General features: G+C 39.0%; 1 protein-coding gene across 5 annotated transcripts in view; it reads right to left on the bottom strand.

Annotated features, from left to right (window-relative positions):
• USP9Y (ubiquitin specific peptidase 9 Y-linked) overlaps window positions 1-19,467 on the bottom strand; it is a 199,623-nt gene that overhangs the window by 49,645 nt on the left and 130,511 nt on the right. For all 5 annotated transcript variants that reach the window (XM_063660974.1, XM_063660973.1, XM_063660976.1 and 2 more), the window contains 3 exons: window positions 17,896-18,065; window positions 839-947; window positions 247-393 (listed from right to left, as the gene is read on the bottom strand). In XM_063660974.1, the coding sequence (XP_063517044.1) occupies window positions 247-393; window positions 839-947; window positions 17,896-18,065 (426 nt within the window). The remainder of the gene's footprint in view (window positions 1-246; window positions 394-838; window positions 948-17,895; window positions 18,066-19,467) is intronic.

The following is a 19,467-nucleotide window of genomic DNA, read 5'->3' as shown; positions in this document are numbered from 1 at the left end:
CCAAGTTCCAAGAAAAAGTAAAACACATTGAACAAAACTAGCTATGTTTGTTTCTACAAATCTAAGTTACCAATTCACTAGTGAAAAGTACACATTTTGTTTGTATTTATTCTCAGAGGCATTTTGAGAATTTATTTTCCTAAGTTGTCAAATAAAAATAGAGACTAAACAAAAGACTACAAACCTCCTTTTAATAAGACGGCTGATTTGATTGTGACATAATAAACTAAATACTATTCAACTTACCCTAATCCTTTTGAGCCAATCAATTTCACTGACAAGAAGAACTTCAGCATTGGGTATGTTAATATTGCCATTGTAAGCATAATTGAGAAGGTGCCGTAAAAGCGTGAAATAATCTCCTGAATATTTACCCCTCTCTCTTGCTGTGCTCTGAAATATTAAATTAAAACAACATGAATTCACAAGTCTACACTCAGAGTCCATATAATTTTTTTAAACTCAGAAAAATTAAAATTGGCAACATTTCATATTAATGACAAAGACGTGCTATATTTTTTCTATAGATGTACTATATATATAAAATAAATATATAGTACTATAAAATAAATAGTACTATATAAAATAAATATATAGTACTATAAAATAAATATATAGTACATCTATAGACGTGCTATATATTTTCCCAAGACGTACTGTATTTTTCCCCAAAACTGGAAAAAAACAAAAAGCCAATCTACAAATAGTAAAAAATTATAATAGTGCATTTATTAATTATGCCTGTTCTAAATATAATAAAAGCTATCGTAGTAACTTTCTGAATGTCTCTCATGTTAAGAATGCATTATATTGATAAGTTCATTTGAAAACGTCTCACCCCCAATATGGTAAAGAGTAAAGTAATGAAGAAAAGCAGAGGCCTGTGTCCCATGCAACACCTGGTGCACATTAAAAAGAACTGCTCCTGTGCCAACTGACGAACAGTTCTGAAATAAAAACATAATATATCTGATGAACAACAACAAAATAATTCCAACACTGATCTATCTTTAATAGGAGGTATACATCAATAGTAAAATACAAGGTAACCCCCATTTTAGCATTCGGCTAGCAACACAGAATAAATTAGTTTAAAATACTTGTCAGGGAGCTATTCCTCAAATTATTACCTAGTAGGCTGGGAATATTCCTACTTACTATTTATTGTTCAAGTCTGTTAATGTATGATTTCTCAGATCTTCTAATATTTACTGTGAATCAGGGTTTGGGGTGGATCATGTCAAAGGTAAGCATCAATCAACAAAATATAAGCCTCTTATTTTGCAGGACAAATTTTTAACAACCTCTCTTGGAAATGCCTGGAAACACCCTCTAGATACTATACAAAGGTGCTATGCATTAAGCTTCTGTATATCTTTTTTAGCCTCCCCAGAATCACTTTCAATGAACTGTGCATTGGAGCAAGCAACTCATGAAAATGCAACATAGCTAAAGATATGTCTGATTGTATAAATAATTCTCAAATGTGATTATCAGACCAATAGCATTAACATCATTTGAGAACCTTGAAGACATACAAATTCTCAGATTCCATTCCATACTTACTGAGTCACTAATTTTGGGAGACAAACCCAGAATCTCTTTTTCTCTCTCTCTTCTGTCTTCTCTTCTCTCTCCTCTCTCTCTCTCTCTCCTCCACCCCCCTCAAACTTTAATCAACTGAACTTTTCAAGGGCTTACAAAAGTCTCTCCTATTTATGAAACCCACAGGTTGGGCTCAGAAATCTTCAAACTATAGTATCAAAGAATTCCACATGTATGCCTTTTCTTCACAATTTTCTGGAGAGACGGTACAACTGTGTTAAATTCCTAAAGGTGTCTGAGACTCTAGATTTTAGGATATTTAGCAGATTTCCAGCCTCTCACCACTAGATGCCAGTAACAACCTTACCAATCCCACTTCCAGTTATGAACCAGGCTTAGAGTAAAATCTAAAGTAATATCTATTGACCTATATAAAACATGACCTATATAAAGCTATCACATGGACTGTCTGTTATCTCTATGAGCTCTTCATCTATAATTGTTCTCCTTTTTCATCCTGCCTCAGCCACACAGACCTTGCTATTTTTCTAACAAGCTAAGTAGGCTTATGCCAGGGATTTTCATACTTGTTGATCCTGCTGCATACTTACATGATTATTCCCTTATCTGTTCATTTAGACATTTGCTTGAAAGTCACCCTGGCAATGAAGTATTTTGTGATTGTCCTATATAAAACCAAACTGTACTTTATAACAAACAAATCCTGCCTCATGCATTTTATATGGAATCAATAATCTTACTTAAAAACAAAGCAAAGAAAAAGCTTCATACCATATCCACTAAAACAAAAACCTAACATTTAGGAACCCAAATTAGGAGGTTAATATACTATTTAATTATTTTAAGGAAAATGTTTAAGGCACAAAAACTAAATCTCCTAAATAAAAATGAACTCTGAAATCAGAAAACAATCAGTGCTTCAAAAATTACATTGAACGCAAAGCTACAGGACAGACACTTTCAAACCCTCCAAAGAAATAGCACACCAACCCAAAACTGACAGGACCCTGGAAATCAACAATTTATATCAACCAAGCAAACACTGAGCCAAGAGAGATAATTTTTTAAATGGTAGGAAAGTCTTGTGGTGTTGCCATACCACCTCCCAGGCATAGCTGAAACCTTTGAAACTGCAATCCACGTTCTCAATGTGAGGCCCTGATCCCTGATTCCAGAAGGAGTAAAGAAGACCTTATGTGCTAATTTATTGTGTTTTATTTCTAGTCTGTCTAGGAGTTTATGTACATAAAGAATTGGTGAAACACACGTATCTCTGTTTTGCCTAACTCAGAACTCACTCATGGTTGAAAATGCCAGGCATTGGTCACAAACATTTAAGTTTGGGAGCAAAGTATATGATTAACCCAAAAACAGACAACTTGAAAAAGGGGGCAAAAGCTGGAGAGATCTTTCTTTTGGAGAAATCAGAATATTCGAAAGCAGTTAAATATACTAAAGAATTTAGAAAATCATGCACATGCTCACGACACGGAACATTCTCAAAAAACATGTAAAACTCTTTAAGTATTAGCCCTCAGGCTTAACTATAGCTTCAATGTGAGAAAAAAACTGAAGGCTGAGGCAGAATTGTAAACAGTTTCCCTAAGTATTAAAGGGGTGTGTTAATACAGATCCAGTTGTAAAAACTGACAGTTTTTAAATTACACTCAGTCAAAACACTGGCGCAATGCAAGCTAAGCCTTCAATAACTAAGAGGACACCTTGGAGAAATGAAGAAGACTTCCAGAGTTAACACATTGCAACATTTCAAATATAGTTTTCTACAAAAAAACAAAAAACAAAACAAAACAGGAAAGTATGACCAATGTGAAGTGAAAAACAGAAAATGAAAATGTCCTGAACTTTATACACAAAGACTATTAAAAAAACAAGTTTTGGCTGGGCATGGTGGCTCATGCCTATAATCCCAGCACTTTGGGAGGCCGAGGCAGGTGGATCATGAGATCAGGAGATTGAGACCATCCTGGGTAACACGGTGAAACCCCTCTCTACAAAAAATACAAAAATTAGCAAGGTGTAGTAGTGTATGCCTGTAATCCCAGCTACTCAAGAGGCTAAGGCAGGAGAATCGCTTGAACACGGGAGGAATAGGTTGCAGTGAGCAGAGACTGCGCCCTTGCGCTCCAGCCTGGCCTGGGTGACAGAGCGAGACTCCGTCTCAAAAAAAAAAAAAAAAAAAAAAAAGAATTAAGCCTAAAGAAAAAAACAACAGACAAATGACAAAACAGGAGTATTGATGAGAGAAATTATAGAAGAAAATATGGAATATCTAGAGATAAAAAAGCACTATGATGGAAATGAAAAGTTCATTAAAGGAGTATAACAGCAGGTAAAGATTAAGTCTGAAGAAATGAAAATTGAAATAACCCAGTGTGAGAACAGAAAAAAAGAAGAATTTTAAAAAGTGAGAAAAACCTAACAAGTACACAGAACACCATGAAGCAGACCAATGCATGCAATATGGGTGTCTCATAAGTGCAGAAGGAGAAGAGGCAGAAAGAATATCTGAAGACATAAATAGCTGAAAATTCCCAAACTTGATGAAATCTCTGAATGTCCAAATTCAAGAAGGGTAAAAATCTCCAACAAGAACATAGTCAAAGACAGCCAGCCACACCAAGAAAATTATAGTCAGTCAAGAACCAAGACAATTGTAAAAACAGAAAGGGAGAAGCAATTTGTCATGCAGAAGGGAGTCCTGACTGACAACAGACAGTTCAGAATGCACGGAAAATATGGAAGCCATTTGTTATGTAGAAGGGGTATTGATTAACAACAAACAGCTCAGAAAGCATGGAAAATCCAGAAGCCAGAAAGCAATAACAAAGTGTTAATAGAAAAAAGCTATCAAACAAGAAATCTGAATCTGGCAAAATGACACTTCAAGCAAAAATGCCTAGATACAGAAAAGCTAAGGGAATGTGTTACTACCCCTGCTCTACAAGGATTGCTAGAAGAAGCAATCAAGTTAAAATGAAAGGACATTGGACAGTAATTTTAAGCCACAGGAAGTATTAACATTGTAAAGAAACCTGCTATTACTATTACAACACTGGCAAAATTAACTATTACTATTGTACTTCTGGTAGGCAACTATTACATAAAACAATTACAAATCCATTTTAATGGACACTGTGTACAGATATAATCTGAGACAATAACATAGATTAGGAAGGATGGAAAAGTACAAAAGCAGCATATTTATATACTGTTGAGACTAAACTTCATATTATTCAGACAAGTTAGTATTATTCAAAGTAGGCTATTTTAAGTTTAGAATATTAACTGAAGTCCCAAATATAATTAATAAAAAATATAAAAAACACAGAAAAGGCAATAAGCACATTTTCAAAAAACCAACCAAATTTTAAAAATCAGCATCAAGTAATATAGTGATGATCAAATATATAGTGAGGATCAAATATATAGTGAGACTCAAATATATAATGAGGATCAAATAATATAGAGAACATGCAGAAAATAAGTAGGTAAATGTCAGAATAAACCATTCCTTGCTTGTAATAACTTTAAATGTAAGCTCTGTGTGAAAAGGCACAGATTGGCAAAATGCACTTTTAAAAAATGGATTCACCTATATGAAATTTATGCAAGTCTCACTTTAGGTGTAAAGACACAGAGGTTAGAAGGAAGAGAAAACAGGATTCTGGGAAGAGGGCAACAATGAACTACAGAGCACCATGAATCAGTCTCTCCAACTAGACAACAGATGCAGTTGGCAGAATTGTGTGATATAATTATTTTGGAACCCTCCAGGCTATCTGAAGGTTTACAGCTTTCAAAAGAAGACTTGGATAGTAAACTAAAATTAAATTTGATCAATTTCATAGCTTAGCTCAACAGCAGCTACCTATGCTCCAACAACTACCACTGTGGTATGCTGCCTTGCAAACAGTTCTGGAGCAGCGTGCAAGAGCCAGGATGGACAGAAAGAACCCTGTCCTCCAAATCTCAGGAGGACTTGTGCACCGATTGCCACTTCTGATTAAGATGGTCCCGACAGAGGTAGGCAGTCATTGTTACATTCCCCAACCATTTTGCAGGAGCTTCCTCCTCCTGTTGAAGCAACTTTCCAGGGATTAAAAGGGCCAGAGCATTTTCCTCTCTCATTTTTCTATTCAGATTTGAGCAGATAGAAGGGGGGAAAAAGCACACTTAAAGAAAAGGCAGTTAAAATAATCGAGTCAGGAAGAGAAAGAAAAAATAATAAAGAAAAGTGAACACAGCCCAGGAACCTGTGGGACACCATCAAGCAGACCAACTTATACATTTTGGAAGTTCAAAGAGAAGACAGAAAGAAACAGAGTATCTAACGAAACAGTTGTCAAGAATGTCACAAATTTTAGGAAATAAATAAACACCAAGAAGCTCAAGAAACTCCAAGTAAGCTAAACTCAAACACATACAAAGATACACGCTAAATAAACTGTCTAAAACAAAGACAAAGAGAATCTTGAAAGCAGCAAGAGAAGTGACTAGTCATGAACTAAAGACCCACACTGATAATCAGAGGATTTCTTTTTTTTTTTGAGATGGAGTTACGCTCTTTCTCTCAGGCTAGAGTGCAGTGGTGCGACCTTGGCTTACTGCAACCTCTGCCTTCCGGTTTCAAGCGATTCTCCTGCCTCAGCCTCCTGAGTAGCTGGGATCACAGGTGCCCGCCACCAAGCCTGGCAATTTTTGTATTCTTAGTAGAGACGGGGTATACCATGTTGGCCAGGCTGGCCTCGAACTCCTGACATTGTGATCCACTCGCCCCGGCCTCCCAATCATCAGCGCATTTCTTATCTGTCAGACACCTCAGAGGCCAGAAAGCAGTGGGCTAACATATTGCAAGTGCTGTAAGGATAAACTGTCAAACAGAAATCTTATGTCCAAACAAACTGCATCAAACGTGAGGGAGAAATTATGACATTCCCAGATAAAAGCTGGAGAAGTTTGTCACCACTAGATTGCCCTTCGAGAAATGCTTTATGGAGTACTTCAGGGTGAAATGAAAGGACACTATACAGCTGTTTGAAGAAATAAAGATTAAGGTAAAGATAAATATATGGCCAATTATGAAAGCTATCAAAGCTTTTAACAATGTGCAACTCCACTATTTGTTCTCTACATGATTTACAACACTAATATATTAAAAGACTATCACCAGCTTACGTTTTTGGACATAAAATGCATCAAGGTGTAATTCTGAGAACTTAATAACTGACATGACGGGGTCTGAGCTATTAAGGAGTAGGGCTTTTTTATGTTATTGAAGGTAAACTAGTCTGACTTTAAAAATGTTATAACTTTCTTAAATGTAATCATCATAGCAACCACAAAAGGGAATAGTAACAAGCAGGTAGGACGCTTTCTGCGTGACACCCGAGAGCAGGAGCCGGGGATCCAGCTGCTCTTACCTGAGGCATCTGCCCAGTTCTGCATCATGGGACCACGGCCCCAAGCCCGAGCTGGCCCACTAGGGAGTAAGTGTGGAGAGCCAAAGGCAGTTTCTCCACATAACTTCTTACCTATCAGTGGCCATGAAAGTGGGAGAGGCTCATATGTGCCCAGCACCCGGTGGAGCAGTGGAGGCAGAAGTGGTGGCTATGTGGGGACGCAACTGAAACAAAGCGTTGGCCACTGGCACAGCACCTGCCCCAACCCTGTCCATCCATCCATGGTTTCCCAGGAGTTTGAGGTTGAAACGATTGTTGACAAGACAAGAAAGGGAAGACAGAGTATTTGGTTTGGTGGAAAGGCTATGACAACAAGGATGACACTTGGGAACCAGGGCCACAACTCGTGAACTGTGGGCAATATATTCGTGATATTAACACATCCCACACTGAAAAACAGAAAGAAAACACACTGGCCAGAATAGGTAGAACTTCTTCAAACAATGCCAGAAATCTCCAGCCCTACCAAAACCAACTTTTCTAAGAGCTCTTTTAAGATGCTAGCGATTAGCAAAGACCACAAGTCCAAAAACAGCCAGTTGTCTGCTGCCAGCCAGAACTTTGGGAGAAACACAGCTTCATTTCTCTCCAATCCAAAGAATATGAAGCAAGTAAATTCAACTATCAAGACACTTGCATCTCAGAGCCTCAGTAACACCAGGAACACAGTGGGTGGCTTTCAGGAACCTGAAAAACTGGACCCTGTTGAGCCACATCAGCAGGACACAGTGGTGCTCAAGGTAGCAGCAGAGAAGCCAGGCAGAGCTTTATCAGATCCCAGGGAAGAACAGGCCGGGATGGAGAAGAGGCCCCAGATCTACCCACTAATGCCTCAGATGTCTGGCCCGGTGACTGCTGCCAGGGCCACAGGCTCAGCTAACAAGGAAGAAAGTACATTGCTATTAATCGATCCATTAACAGCTCATGGAGCAACAAACATGCAAACATCTGTTCCAAGAGTGAGAGGTGGGAAAAGAAAGGTTGTTGATGACTGGCTGGGAGTGGTGGCTCTCTCCTGTAATCCCAGCATTTTGGGAGACTGAGGCGGGTAAATCACCTGAGGTCGGGAGTTCAAGACCCTCCTGACCAACATGGAGAAACTCCGTCTCTACTAAAAATACAAAATTAGCTGGGCATGGTGGCACATGCCTGTAATCCCAACTACTTGGGAGGCTGAGGCAGAAGAATAGCTGGAACCCGTGAGGCAGAGATTGCAGTGAGCCAAGATTGCATCATTGCACTCCATCCTGGGAAACAAGAGTGAAATTCCAGAACTCCATCTCAAAAAAACAAAACAAAACAAAACAAAACTTACTGATGACAGAAGAAACCAGCCTTTTGTCAAGAGGGTGCATTTCAGCACAAAGCTAACGAAGTGCTGACAGATACAGAGATACTGTGGTGAGGAAGAAAGATGGCTTCACTCAGATCCTGCTATCAACTAGATCAACAGAGAATAACTCACTAAATACAGAAGTAATGAAAGAAATTCAGGGTGTTCTGAATAGGGCTGCTGCCAATGACAGCAAGCTCGTGCTACTCAGTGCAGCTGACAGCATCTTTTGCTGTGGCCTTGATTTCGTGTTCTTTGTGAAGCATTTAAGAAATGACAGAAAAAGGGCAAGCATTAAAGGAGTGGACACTAGCGAAAACTTTGTGAATACTTTCATTTAGGGTAAGAAGCCTATTATTTCACCAGTCAATGGCCCAGCCATTGGACTAGTCACATCCATACTGCGTTTTTTGTGATGTGGTTTGGGCTAATGAAAAGGCATGGCTTCCAACACCTTTGGTAATTGGAGGCGTGTACCAAATGCCTGGTCTCTCAGGCGTTTTGGACTGCACCTTTCACTCAGGTTATGGTTCGAATTAAGGAGCTTGTCTCCTACAATCCTGTTGTGCTTGGGGAATCCAAAGTCCTTGTGCACTGTAATGTGAAGATTGGGTTGGAACAGGCCAATGAGAGTGTGAACAGCTGAAGAAAATCCGGGGCTTGGCACAAGGGATAGAATCTGTGTTAAAGTATGTGCAGAAGAAAATCTATCAGTTTTGATTGTCAGTCTGTCTGCTCATGACACTAGTACTGGGCTGAGCAGAATACATCATTAGCTACAAGACGTCCTAATCCAGCCTCATAGCCTGAAACAAGTTCAACCACAGCTAACACTTGGAAGCAGGACTGGAAATATCCAAGCTCCTTATTTAATATTACAAGGCATTTTTAAGCACTGTAACTTTAAAATAAGTAACGACAAAGCTTCTTTGCCCAAATGTCATTATTTTATGCACATATACACCCAAATATAAAAGCCTACTGGTGAGCACTAGACTGTTCTTGGAAGCTCTAATTTTCATCTACAGCCATTGCTATATAAAAGACCAGAATTGTGTTTTATTACTTTTGGATGACAGAAAAGTCTGAAATGATGTTTGTTTTTCTTATTTCTTCCTCCTAGAATGCTGAGTCTAAAAGGGTATGAAGCAGCCTCCCTCAAATAGATACACAGAAACAACTGAGATACTGTCTTTGTCTTTATGAAGATACAAAATACCTCAGAGACAGAAAATTATAAATCAAAAGACTTATTTTTTAGAATAAATATTTCTGACAAAAATTCCACTGATGATCATTCCCCCAAACCAAACATACACTGAGGATTCATGCTGAGATATCAATTCATCTTCGTTTTTAAACATCTCGTTCTTACCCAGTTAACATGAAGAAACCATTATCACTCTAGAATAAAACTTGTTGTGCAGTTTTAATGAATCACGGAATCGTTTAGGTATTGTTGCGGGATTTTGTAAGGAATCAGACAGACCAATAGGGTTCAGGAGGATATTTATTATTTAGGTGCCCTGGCCCAGTCAGACTGACATCCAAAGGACTGAGCCATGAACTAAGAGTTAAGTTACCTTTTAAGCATTTCTTGGGGTGGGGGGGAGATCTGTGCATGGGGAAGCATTACAGAAGTGAGAAACAAAGGCAGTTATTCAATTAATTGAGACATGCATTACATCATTTCTTACTTTTCAAGGAAAAACATGTTTTGCAATTTATCTGTCTAGTGACCTTGCAGCTGCACAGCTAGAGAACCAGCGTCTTCACAATGCCTGGGAAAGGAGAAGAGATAAGGCTCACTAGCCACAGAAAAACAGGCAGTTACTTTTTAAAGGACTCCAGCTCTTTCTCTTCCTCAGGGGAAATTGGGTTTTCTTATATACAACTGAGCTTTTGCTTACACACTCTTTAAAATTTTTTAATTCCTGTTCCTGTATAAACATCTAAGTTATAATGTTTATAAAGTATAGTTTTTAGGTTCAGTTGGAGTATTTTTATTTAATACGTTAAAATCCTTGACACACTTAAATGCAGAAACTCCTTTGAAAACAAAACAAACTATCTTACATTTGGCATTAAAGTTTCTTGATGTCTGCTTTTATGTGCACACCACCCTCCAAGAAACTCTACATGTTCAGCTTTGCAGAAGCTCTCTGAAGCCTGTCTTCTTGGTTTTCTAAGGACACATCATTACATAGGCATGATTAAATAATATTCTGGTCACCGGTGGTCGACTTGACCTTCAGCCACTCTTCCCTCCTAGAAACTGCCCCGTGGGGCTGAGCGTCCCAACTCTCTAATTGTTAGTGGTGGATCTTTGTTCTTAGAGCTCCCAAGATAGTGACAGGCTGCTCCCAAGATGGCAGCAAGCCTTCCGTTCTCTGACCTGGGGTTCTTGGCTTCACAGATTCTAAGGAATGGAACCTTGGCCCACGCAGTGAGTGTTATAACTCTGTTAGAAGCCATGGGTCACAGAAAAGAACTGTGGAACCCAGCGACTAGTTTTCAGCTCGATTAGGACAAACCAGGCACTTAGCCACGCAGGAACAATCGCAAGCCTCTAGCCTGATCAGGAGTGGCAATGGGCGCCTCCCTGGATCAGAAGCACAGCAGATACCCTGCCAGATCTGGAGGGGTGGAAGTCAACGGTGGGTCTGCAATGGCGGCATTCAGCAGTGGTGGAAGGCGAGCGAAAGCTCAGCTCGAGCCAGAACAAACACAGACCAGAAAAATGTGCAGTTGTGAGATTATTTAATAGAGTGAAAACAGAGCTCCTATACAACGGAAGGGGACTCAAAGGAGTTTGCCACTGCTGGTTCAAATGCCTGAGTTTATATTCCGATCATTGTCCCTCCCCACTGTGCTCTCAGGTGATAGATGATTTGACTATTTCTTTACCTCCTGCTTTTAGCCTAATTGGTATTTTAGTGAGTTCTCTTTATTACCTGACTGGTCAGGTGTGAGCTGAGTTACAAGCCCCAATGTTTAAAGGGGGGTGCAGTCACCTTCCCCAGATAGACTTAGGAATTCTTAGTCTGCCTAGGAAATCCAGCTAGTCCTGTCTCTCATAATCATGCCTTCCTCTTTCCAGTCAACACTAGCATACAAACAGACAACACTTGGGCGATTCCAAAGATTTTAGAAGTTCTACTCCAAGAAAAAGGGACAAACACCAAACTCATTTCACAAGTTCACATCTACTAAAAAGAAAACCCCAGTAATACAGGAGTTAAGAAGAAATTACTCAGGCAGAGAGTAAGGGTGTGGGGGTCCTCCATAAGGCTCTTTTTCATGAATAGTAGCCCCAAATCATTTACCAACAAAGAGCGGCCTGTAAAGTTGAGTTGTAGACATAGACAAGCAAGCTGGGAGCTTGCACAGGTGAAGGACGGCAGGAACGAGGGACTAGACATGTTCAAGATGGCAGCTCCATCTTCCCTTCTCTGCCAGCCACGTGTACAGTAATGAGTAGACAAGATGGCTCTGATCAACTGGAACAGCCCAATATGCAAAATAACCTTAGGGTGAGGCCTCTGGATGTGGTGGCTCACCCCTGTAATCCCAGCAACTTTGGGAGGCGGGAGGATCACTAGGTCAGGAGTTCCATAACAGCCTGACCAACATGGTGAAACCCAGTTTCTACTAAAAATACAAAATTAGCTAGGTGTGGTGGCATGCGCCTGTATTCCCAGTTACTCAGGAGGCTGAGGTAGGAGAATTAACTGAACCTGAAAGGTGGAGGTTGCAGTGAGCCAAGATCACGCCACTACACGCCAGACTGGGGGACAGGGCAAGATGCCCTCTCAAAAAAAAAAAAAAAAAAAATTAGGGTGGGGCAACCAACCTTCCTCGCACACTATGCAAATGTCATACCTGATCAAACCAATCTGTGAGCCCTATGTAAATCAGACACAGCATCCTCAAACTGGGCTAGAAAATCCAGCACATTAGCTGCCAGCCAGTGCTTTCCCCTCAGAGACCCCTCTCTCTATAGAGATAGCTGCTTCTCTTTTCTCTCCTCTTCTGTCTATTAAACCTCCGCTCCTGAACACCTTGGGTGTGTCCATGTCTTAAATCTTCCTGGTGCATGACCATGAGCTCCAGGGTGTATACACCAGACAATGTAGCTGTTTCACCAGGACTAGAGTGTTCAACTGCTGAAATCTACCAAATGTTCAAATTAAAACAAATTTTTCCCTTTTCCAAAATAATTTATTTTAAAACAAGACAGTACAGGTTGACCATCGCTAATATAAAAATCAGAAATGTTCTCTAATCCGAAACTTGAGGGCTGACATGACACAAGTGAAAAACTCCATCCCTCAGTCTTAACACAATCTTTGTTTCATGCACAAAACTATTAAATATACAAAATTACCTTCATGAAGATAGATGAAAAATAAATGAATTTCCTGTTTAGACTGGTTTCTCATCACCAAGATATGCAAACATTCTAAAATCCAAAACACTTCTAAGTCCCAAGCATTTCAAGTAAAGGATACTCAACCTGTACTTCTTAACTTGTAAGACCAATACGATTCACCTAACAAAGCTAGACAAATATTTTTTCCAAAAAAAGGAAGGAGGGAGGGAGAGAAGCAGGCGAAGGGGGAGGGAAGGGGAAGGGGGAGGGAAGGGGAAGGGGGAGGGAAGGGGAAGCGGGAGGGAAGGAGAAGGGAAGCAAAAGGGAAGGAGAAAGGAAGGGAAGGAGGGAAGGGGAAAGTAGGGACCAACACAATATCTTTTAACAATGAGGACTAAGATCTGATTTTTTTATGTTGCCCAAATTCCTGTCTAAGGGGTCTGGGGAGTCATTCCCTACAAATCACAAATCCTCATCAGATGGCTTTTATTTAACCCTATATATTGTGACTTTCTTTTCAGTCTGACTCTGGCATAACATTATGATACAAGGAAGAAAATCAAAATATTTTACCCCAAAACATGTTTCTTAGCCATATCTTCAAACAGCTCTACAAAGCTTTCCTTCGTGGGAGAAAATTTGCATCTGTAAAGAATCTCTATTAACATAGCTAAGTGTTTTTCTTCCAAGCCCTGTCAATCCTAAAGAGATTATTAACTGAAGGTCTAGCACCTTTTCAAGAACTGAATAGGAAACATTTGTCATTTATTGTCTCTAAGGGCAGTCACTATAAAAAGACTTCACAAGAACCTTGATCTCCACAATCTTTTATCTTAACCTGAACATGTGCTTTCTATGATCCCAGGTCTTTGAATAAAGCCAACTGTCAACCAGAAAATGTTTAAATTTACCGATAGCCTGGAAGCCCCCGTCACCCGCTTTTGAGTTGTCCCACATTTCTGGACCAACCAGTGTATTTTGTAAATGTATCTGACTGATGTCTCATGCCTGCCTAAAATGTATAAAACCAAGCTGCACCCCGACCACCTTGGGCACATGTTCTTAGGACCTCCTGAGGGCTGTGTCATGGGCCATGGGCACTCATATTTGGCTCAGAATAAATCTCTTCAAATATTCTACAGAGTTTGATTCTTTTCATTGACAACAATATACATGCAAAAATCCTCAATAAAATACTAGCAACAAATCCAGCAGCATATCAAAAGTACAAGGTACCACGATGAAGTGTGGGATTTATGAAGAATTTAAGTGTGTTTAAACATAAGAATTGATTTCTAATATATTGTCAGAAGCCTCTGAACCAGACCAATTCCATCTTGAATAGGGGCTAGGTAAAATAAGGCTGAGATCTACTGGGCTGCATTCCCAGAGGGTCAGGCATTCTAAGTCAAAGGACGAGACAGAGGTTGGCACAAGATACAGATCATAAAGATCTTGCTGATGAAACAGGTTGCAGTAAGAAAGCCAGCTAAACTTCACCAAAACCAAAACGGCAATGAGAGTGACTCCTGGTGTCCTCACTGCTGCAGTCTCACCAGCGCCATGACAGTTTACAAATGCCATGGCAATGTCAGGAAGTTTACCCTATATGGTATAAAAATGGAAAGCATGAATAACCCAACCCTTGTTTTGCATATAATCAACAAATAACCATATAAATGGGTAAACAGCAGCCCTCAGGGCTGCTCTGCTTATGGAGTAGCCATTTTTTTTCCTCTACTGTCTTTTCCCCTGCCCCTCCCCCACCCCTTCCTGATGGAGTCTCACTTAGCGGCCCAGGCTGGAGTGCAGTGGTGCAATCTCGGCTAATGGCAACCACCATTTCCCAGGTTTCCAGCAATCTCCCGTCTCAGCCTCCCAAGTAGCTGGGATTACAGGCACCTGCCATCATGCCTGGCTAATTTTTCTATTTTACTAGAGATGGGGTTTCACCAGGTGGGTCAAGCTGGTCTTGAACTCCTGACCTCAGGTGATCCACCTGCCTTGGCCTCCCACAGTGCTAGGATTACAGGTGTGAGCCACTGCGCCCAACCTATTCCTCTACTTTCTTAATAAACTTGCCTTTACTTTATGGGCTCGCCCTGAATTCTTTCTTACATGAGACCTAAGAGTCCTCTCTTTGGATCTGGATCAGGAACCTTTTCCAGTAACAATATCATCAGAAATACAATAAAGAAAATAACAAGGCTATCTCAATTGATTCAAAAAAATTATCCAAACTAGTGTAAACATCTTTTCATAATAAAACTGAAACTAGGAATACAGGAATAAAATTGAAAACTAGGAATACAGGAGAAGTTTCTCAACAGCATAAAGGCCATATATGAAAAACTAATAGCTAACACCGTCACAGGTATTAGAACCAGAGTGACTCCCACAGGAAGTCCACACAAAATGCAGGTCAGAAAGACCCTGCTAATAAAACAGGATGCAGTAAAGAAGCTGGCTCATCGTACACTAAATATAATGCATTAATTTGCGAAAAGACATTCCCACGAGCGTCATATCACTTTAAAAATACCGTGGGCACCATCCAGACTTTATCCTATATAGTTCAAAAAAGGGAGAAACCGTCAGGTGGGTTGGGAGTGGGGAGCAGCAGATTCCCACCCCTTTCCCAGAAAACCCATGAATAATCCCCTTGTTTAGCATAAATAAACCTTGTTTCACATGTAATCAAGAAATCACCACAAAAATAACCAACTAGCAACTCTCAGAGCTGCTCTGCCTATGGAGTAGCCATGCTTTTGGTTCCTTAATTCTCTATAAACTTGCTCTTACTTTACTCTGTGGACTTGATCCAGGTCCAGGAACCCCCTCCAGGGGTCTGGATCAGGAATAACAACATCACTAAATCGTGAAAGACTAAAAGCTTTTCCTAAATTAGGAACAAGATAAGTATGCCTGCTCTTACTACTACTAATCAAGTCAGTAGAGCATACAGGCAAAAAAGGGAAGAGATAGATTTGGTCCAAAAAGGAAAGAAAGAAGTAAAACTATGTTATTTGCAAGTGACATGATCTTACTGTAAAAAAACCTTTAATTCATAAAGGAATTTAACAAAATTGCAGGATGAATAAAATCAATATAAAAAAATTAGTTACATTTTGATATACTAGCAATGAATATCCCAAAAGGAAATTAAGAAAACAATTCCATCCACAAGAGCAGCAAAAAGACTTAGCACTACAGTACTTAGAAATAATTTAGCAGAGAAGAAATAAGAGTGTTGAAGAACTAAACAGAATCTAAGTAAATGAAAAGACATCTCATGTTCATGTCTTGGAAGACTTAATACTGTTAACAGGCAATCACTCTTTTGAGAGAGATTCAATGCAATCTCCAACTTAAAATTTATATGGATTTTTACAGAACCTAGAAGTTCCAAATACCCTCAAAAACAAATAAAAACCTATGCAAAACCAAAACACAAACAAACCAAAAACCCCAACAAAGTTGAAGGACTTATATTCCCTGATGTACTACAAAACTAAAGTAATCAGGAGTGTGGTATTGGCCCAAGGACAGGCATATAGACCAAAGGAATATAATTTAGAGCCTAGAAACAATTCGTTGTATTTTCAACAAGGTGCCAAGACCACTCAATGGGGTAAGACCACTCTGTTCATAATGATGGGAAAGCTGGATATCCACATTCAAAAGAATGGAGTTGGACACTTAGTTTCACACCATTCACAAAAATCAACTCCAATTGGATGAAAGATCTAAAATTAAGAACTATAAAAATAAAAAATTCTTAGAAAACAATGTAGGAGAAAATAGCTTTTGCTCTGGATTTGCCAATGATTTCTATATTGAGGATGATGGAACCACAGACAACCAAAAAAGAAATAAATTAAACTTCATGAAAATTAAAAACTTCTGTGCATAAAATAACATTATCAATAGAGTGGAAATAAATCCTGAAGAATAGGAGAAAATGTTTGTAAATCATTGGTCTGTTAAGGAATTAATATCCAGAATATATACAGAAACTCACTACAAAAAATAATCAAATTCAATAATGCTATAAAAACTGGAATATACATTTCTCTAAAGCAGATATACAAGTGGCCAGTAATATCACAAGAGCCGATACTCAATATCACTACATTAGTCACGAGGAAAATGTAAATACAAACCACAATGAGGTTACATCTTACATACATTAGGATGGTCATTAACAAAAGTGAAAATAGTGTGGGAGAGGATTTGGAGAAACTAAAGCCTGTGTAAGGTGAGGTTGGGAGGGTCAAGTGGTGAAGCCAATGTTAAAAAAGTTCAGCAGATCTTCAAAAAGTTAAACATGACTTACCCTATGACCCAGCATATCCATTTCTACAAATATACTCAATAGCTCTGAGAATAGAAACTCAGAGATCTGTGCTCATAGTAATATTCACAATAACAGTAATCAATAGCTAAATGGTAGAAATAACCCAGGTGTCTATCAACAGACCAATGTATAAACAACATCTAGTATACACATACAAGAGAGTATCCCCTGAAAATGAATCAAGTTCTGACCATGCTACAACATAGATGACCTTTAAAACATTATGCTAAGCTAACAAGCTAGACACAAAGGCACAAATTTATGTGATTTCACTTACATGAGGTACCTAAAATAGGAAATGCATAGAAACTAAATGAATATTTTAAGTTACCAGAGATTGGAGGGTAGAATTTGTTAAGGGTGATAAAATATTTTGAGGGTGATAAAATATTTTTGAGATAAAGCAGGAGTGACTGCACAATACTGCAATCATTCAATATACACCAGTCATAACTACACAATATTGTGCAATTAATGCCACTGAACAAAGCTAACTTAAAAAAGAGGTTAAAATGGCTAATTTTGTGTTATGTATATAATTACCTGTTATACCACAATAAAAAAATGTAAAAGAAAAAAAATCAATGCTGGCATCTTGCAGAGACAAAAGTTTAGGTTAACTGGAACACGTTTTTAAAAAAATTCTTCTACACTTCAAGGTATTACATGGGCAAGTAAAAGGATTCCTTCCTTCACTTCTGGAAAAAAATTTTCTTCACAAGTCATTCATTTCTGCTTGGAACGGTAAGGGAAGCCTCCCTTCAAATTACATATAAAAATCACATACTTGCTTGGACAGTGTAATAATAAGTCAATGATGAAGGTCTGCCAGGCTTTTTCTTTACTAAGTGCATCCAACGCTGTCGGAAGCAAAGCAAAACATAAGGTCATCACTTCCAGTGCTTCACAGCAAACTTGTTCATCTTCCACCTCAAGCTCATTGCTTCCATTGGTGGTCTGCAAAATTAGAATCAGGAGCAAGTTACCTAGAGACATATTCAAGAAGAAATTCACAAACCCTCTAGTTAACATTTACAATTGCCTACTTGGTAAAGACGATGCAGCCTCAGACTCTTCACTTGTAGCTAGAGAGGCTCTTTGGGATATACTCCAAGTGGGATTTAAGAAGCACATTCAGTGATAGGTACTCCTCACTTCTGATGTTCTTCTGGATGTGACTGATCTGCTTCAATCACAACTGCTACTACACAATCACTTTGGCACTGCAGTTTGGGTCATTGAGTAGTTCTATTGTACAGCCTACATACAAGTCATTTCATTCAAAAACTGATCATAATACAAATATTCAGGAAGCCTATGGAAGACTTCTGCAACCTAAAATATAACCAACTAGGTAGCTAATAATTTTTAATCTGCCACTATCCATCAAAATGTAACTAAGACTTGTATGTTTGGAACAGAATAACCATTCAGCTATTCCTAAAATGGAAGTTGTATAATGCCATGACACACTTTCTCATTTTAACTATACTAATGTATATTTAAATACACTAATGTATATTTTAATGGAGACCATCAGGGTTCTATATGGGTAGGTAAATAGCATAGACGTCAAAGAGCTAAACAGTCTTATTTCTATAAATAGCCTGCTTAATGTACCAGAAGGCTGGTAATAATACCTAAATGTTAGACACTCTTCCTGCTTTTGAGTGTTCTAAACGAACCAAGTAAAATTGATTGATTGATTGATCGAGACAGAGTCTTGTGCTGTCACCCAGGCTTGAGCGCAGAGGATTTCCACTCACTGCAACCTCTGCCTCCCGGGTTCAAGTGATTCTCATGCCTCAGCCACCCATGTAGTTGGGATTACAGGCATACGCCACTACGTGCAGCTAATTTGCCCCCTTCCTCCGCTGCCCACCTGCCGCAGAGATGTGGTTTCACCATGTTGACCAGGCTGGTTTCGAACTCCTGACCTCAGGCGATCCACCCACCTCAGCCTCCTAGAGTGCTGGGACTAACAGGCGTGAGCCACTGTGCCCGATGTCAGGTAAAATTTAAATGCCATAATTCCCAAAGAGACAATTACCAAAACTTTACCCAGGACAAAATTATGAAGAAAGAAGAACTAAAGAAAATAGGGAGAGGTGGATTCATTACGGTATAACTATATTTGAGTCAATGAGAAGTCTTTTTAAAAAAGTAGGAAAAGAAAGCTCCCTCATGGCAGGCTTCTAGAGTATTTTATTTCCAAAATAAAACTATATATTCTCATTTTATTTACAGGTAGCAATTAATTTTAAACCATTAGATACAAGCGACTTGGTCTATAAGGTGACAGAAATGATGTAAATTTAATAACGTACAATGATGCAACATTTTCTTAAAAATATATTTC

This window comes from Pongo pygmaeus, chromosome Y (genome assembly GCF_028885625.2).
Source record: "Pongo pygmaeus isolate AG05252 chromosome Y, NHGRI_mPonPyg2-v2.0_pri, whole genome shotgun sequence".
Classification (NCBI taxonomy): domain Eukaryota; kingdom Metazoa; phylum Chordata; class Mammalia; order Primates; family Hominidae; genus Pongo; species Pongo pygmaeus.
Note: the sequence above shows the minus strand (reverse complement) of the source record. Positions and strands in the feature narration are given on the sequence as shown.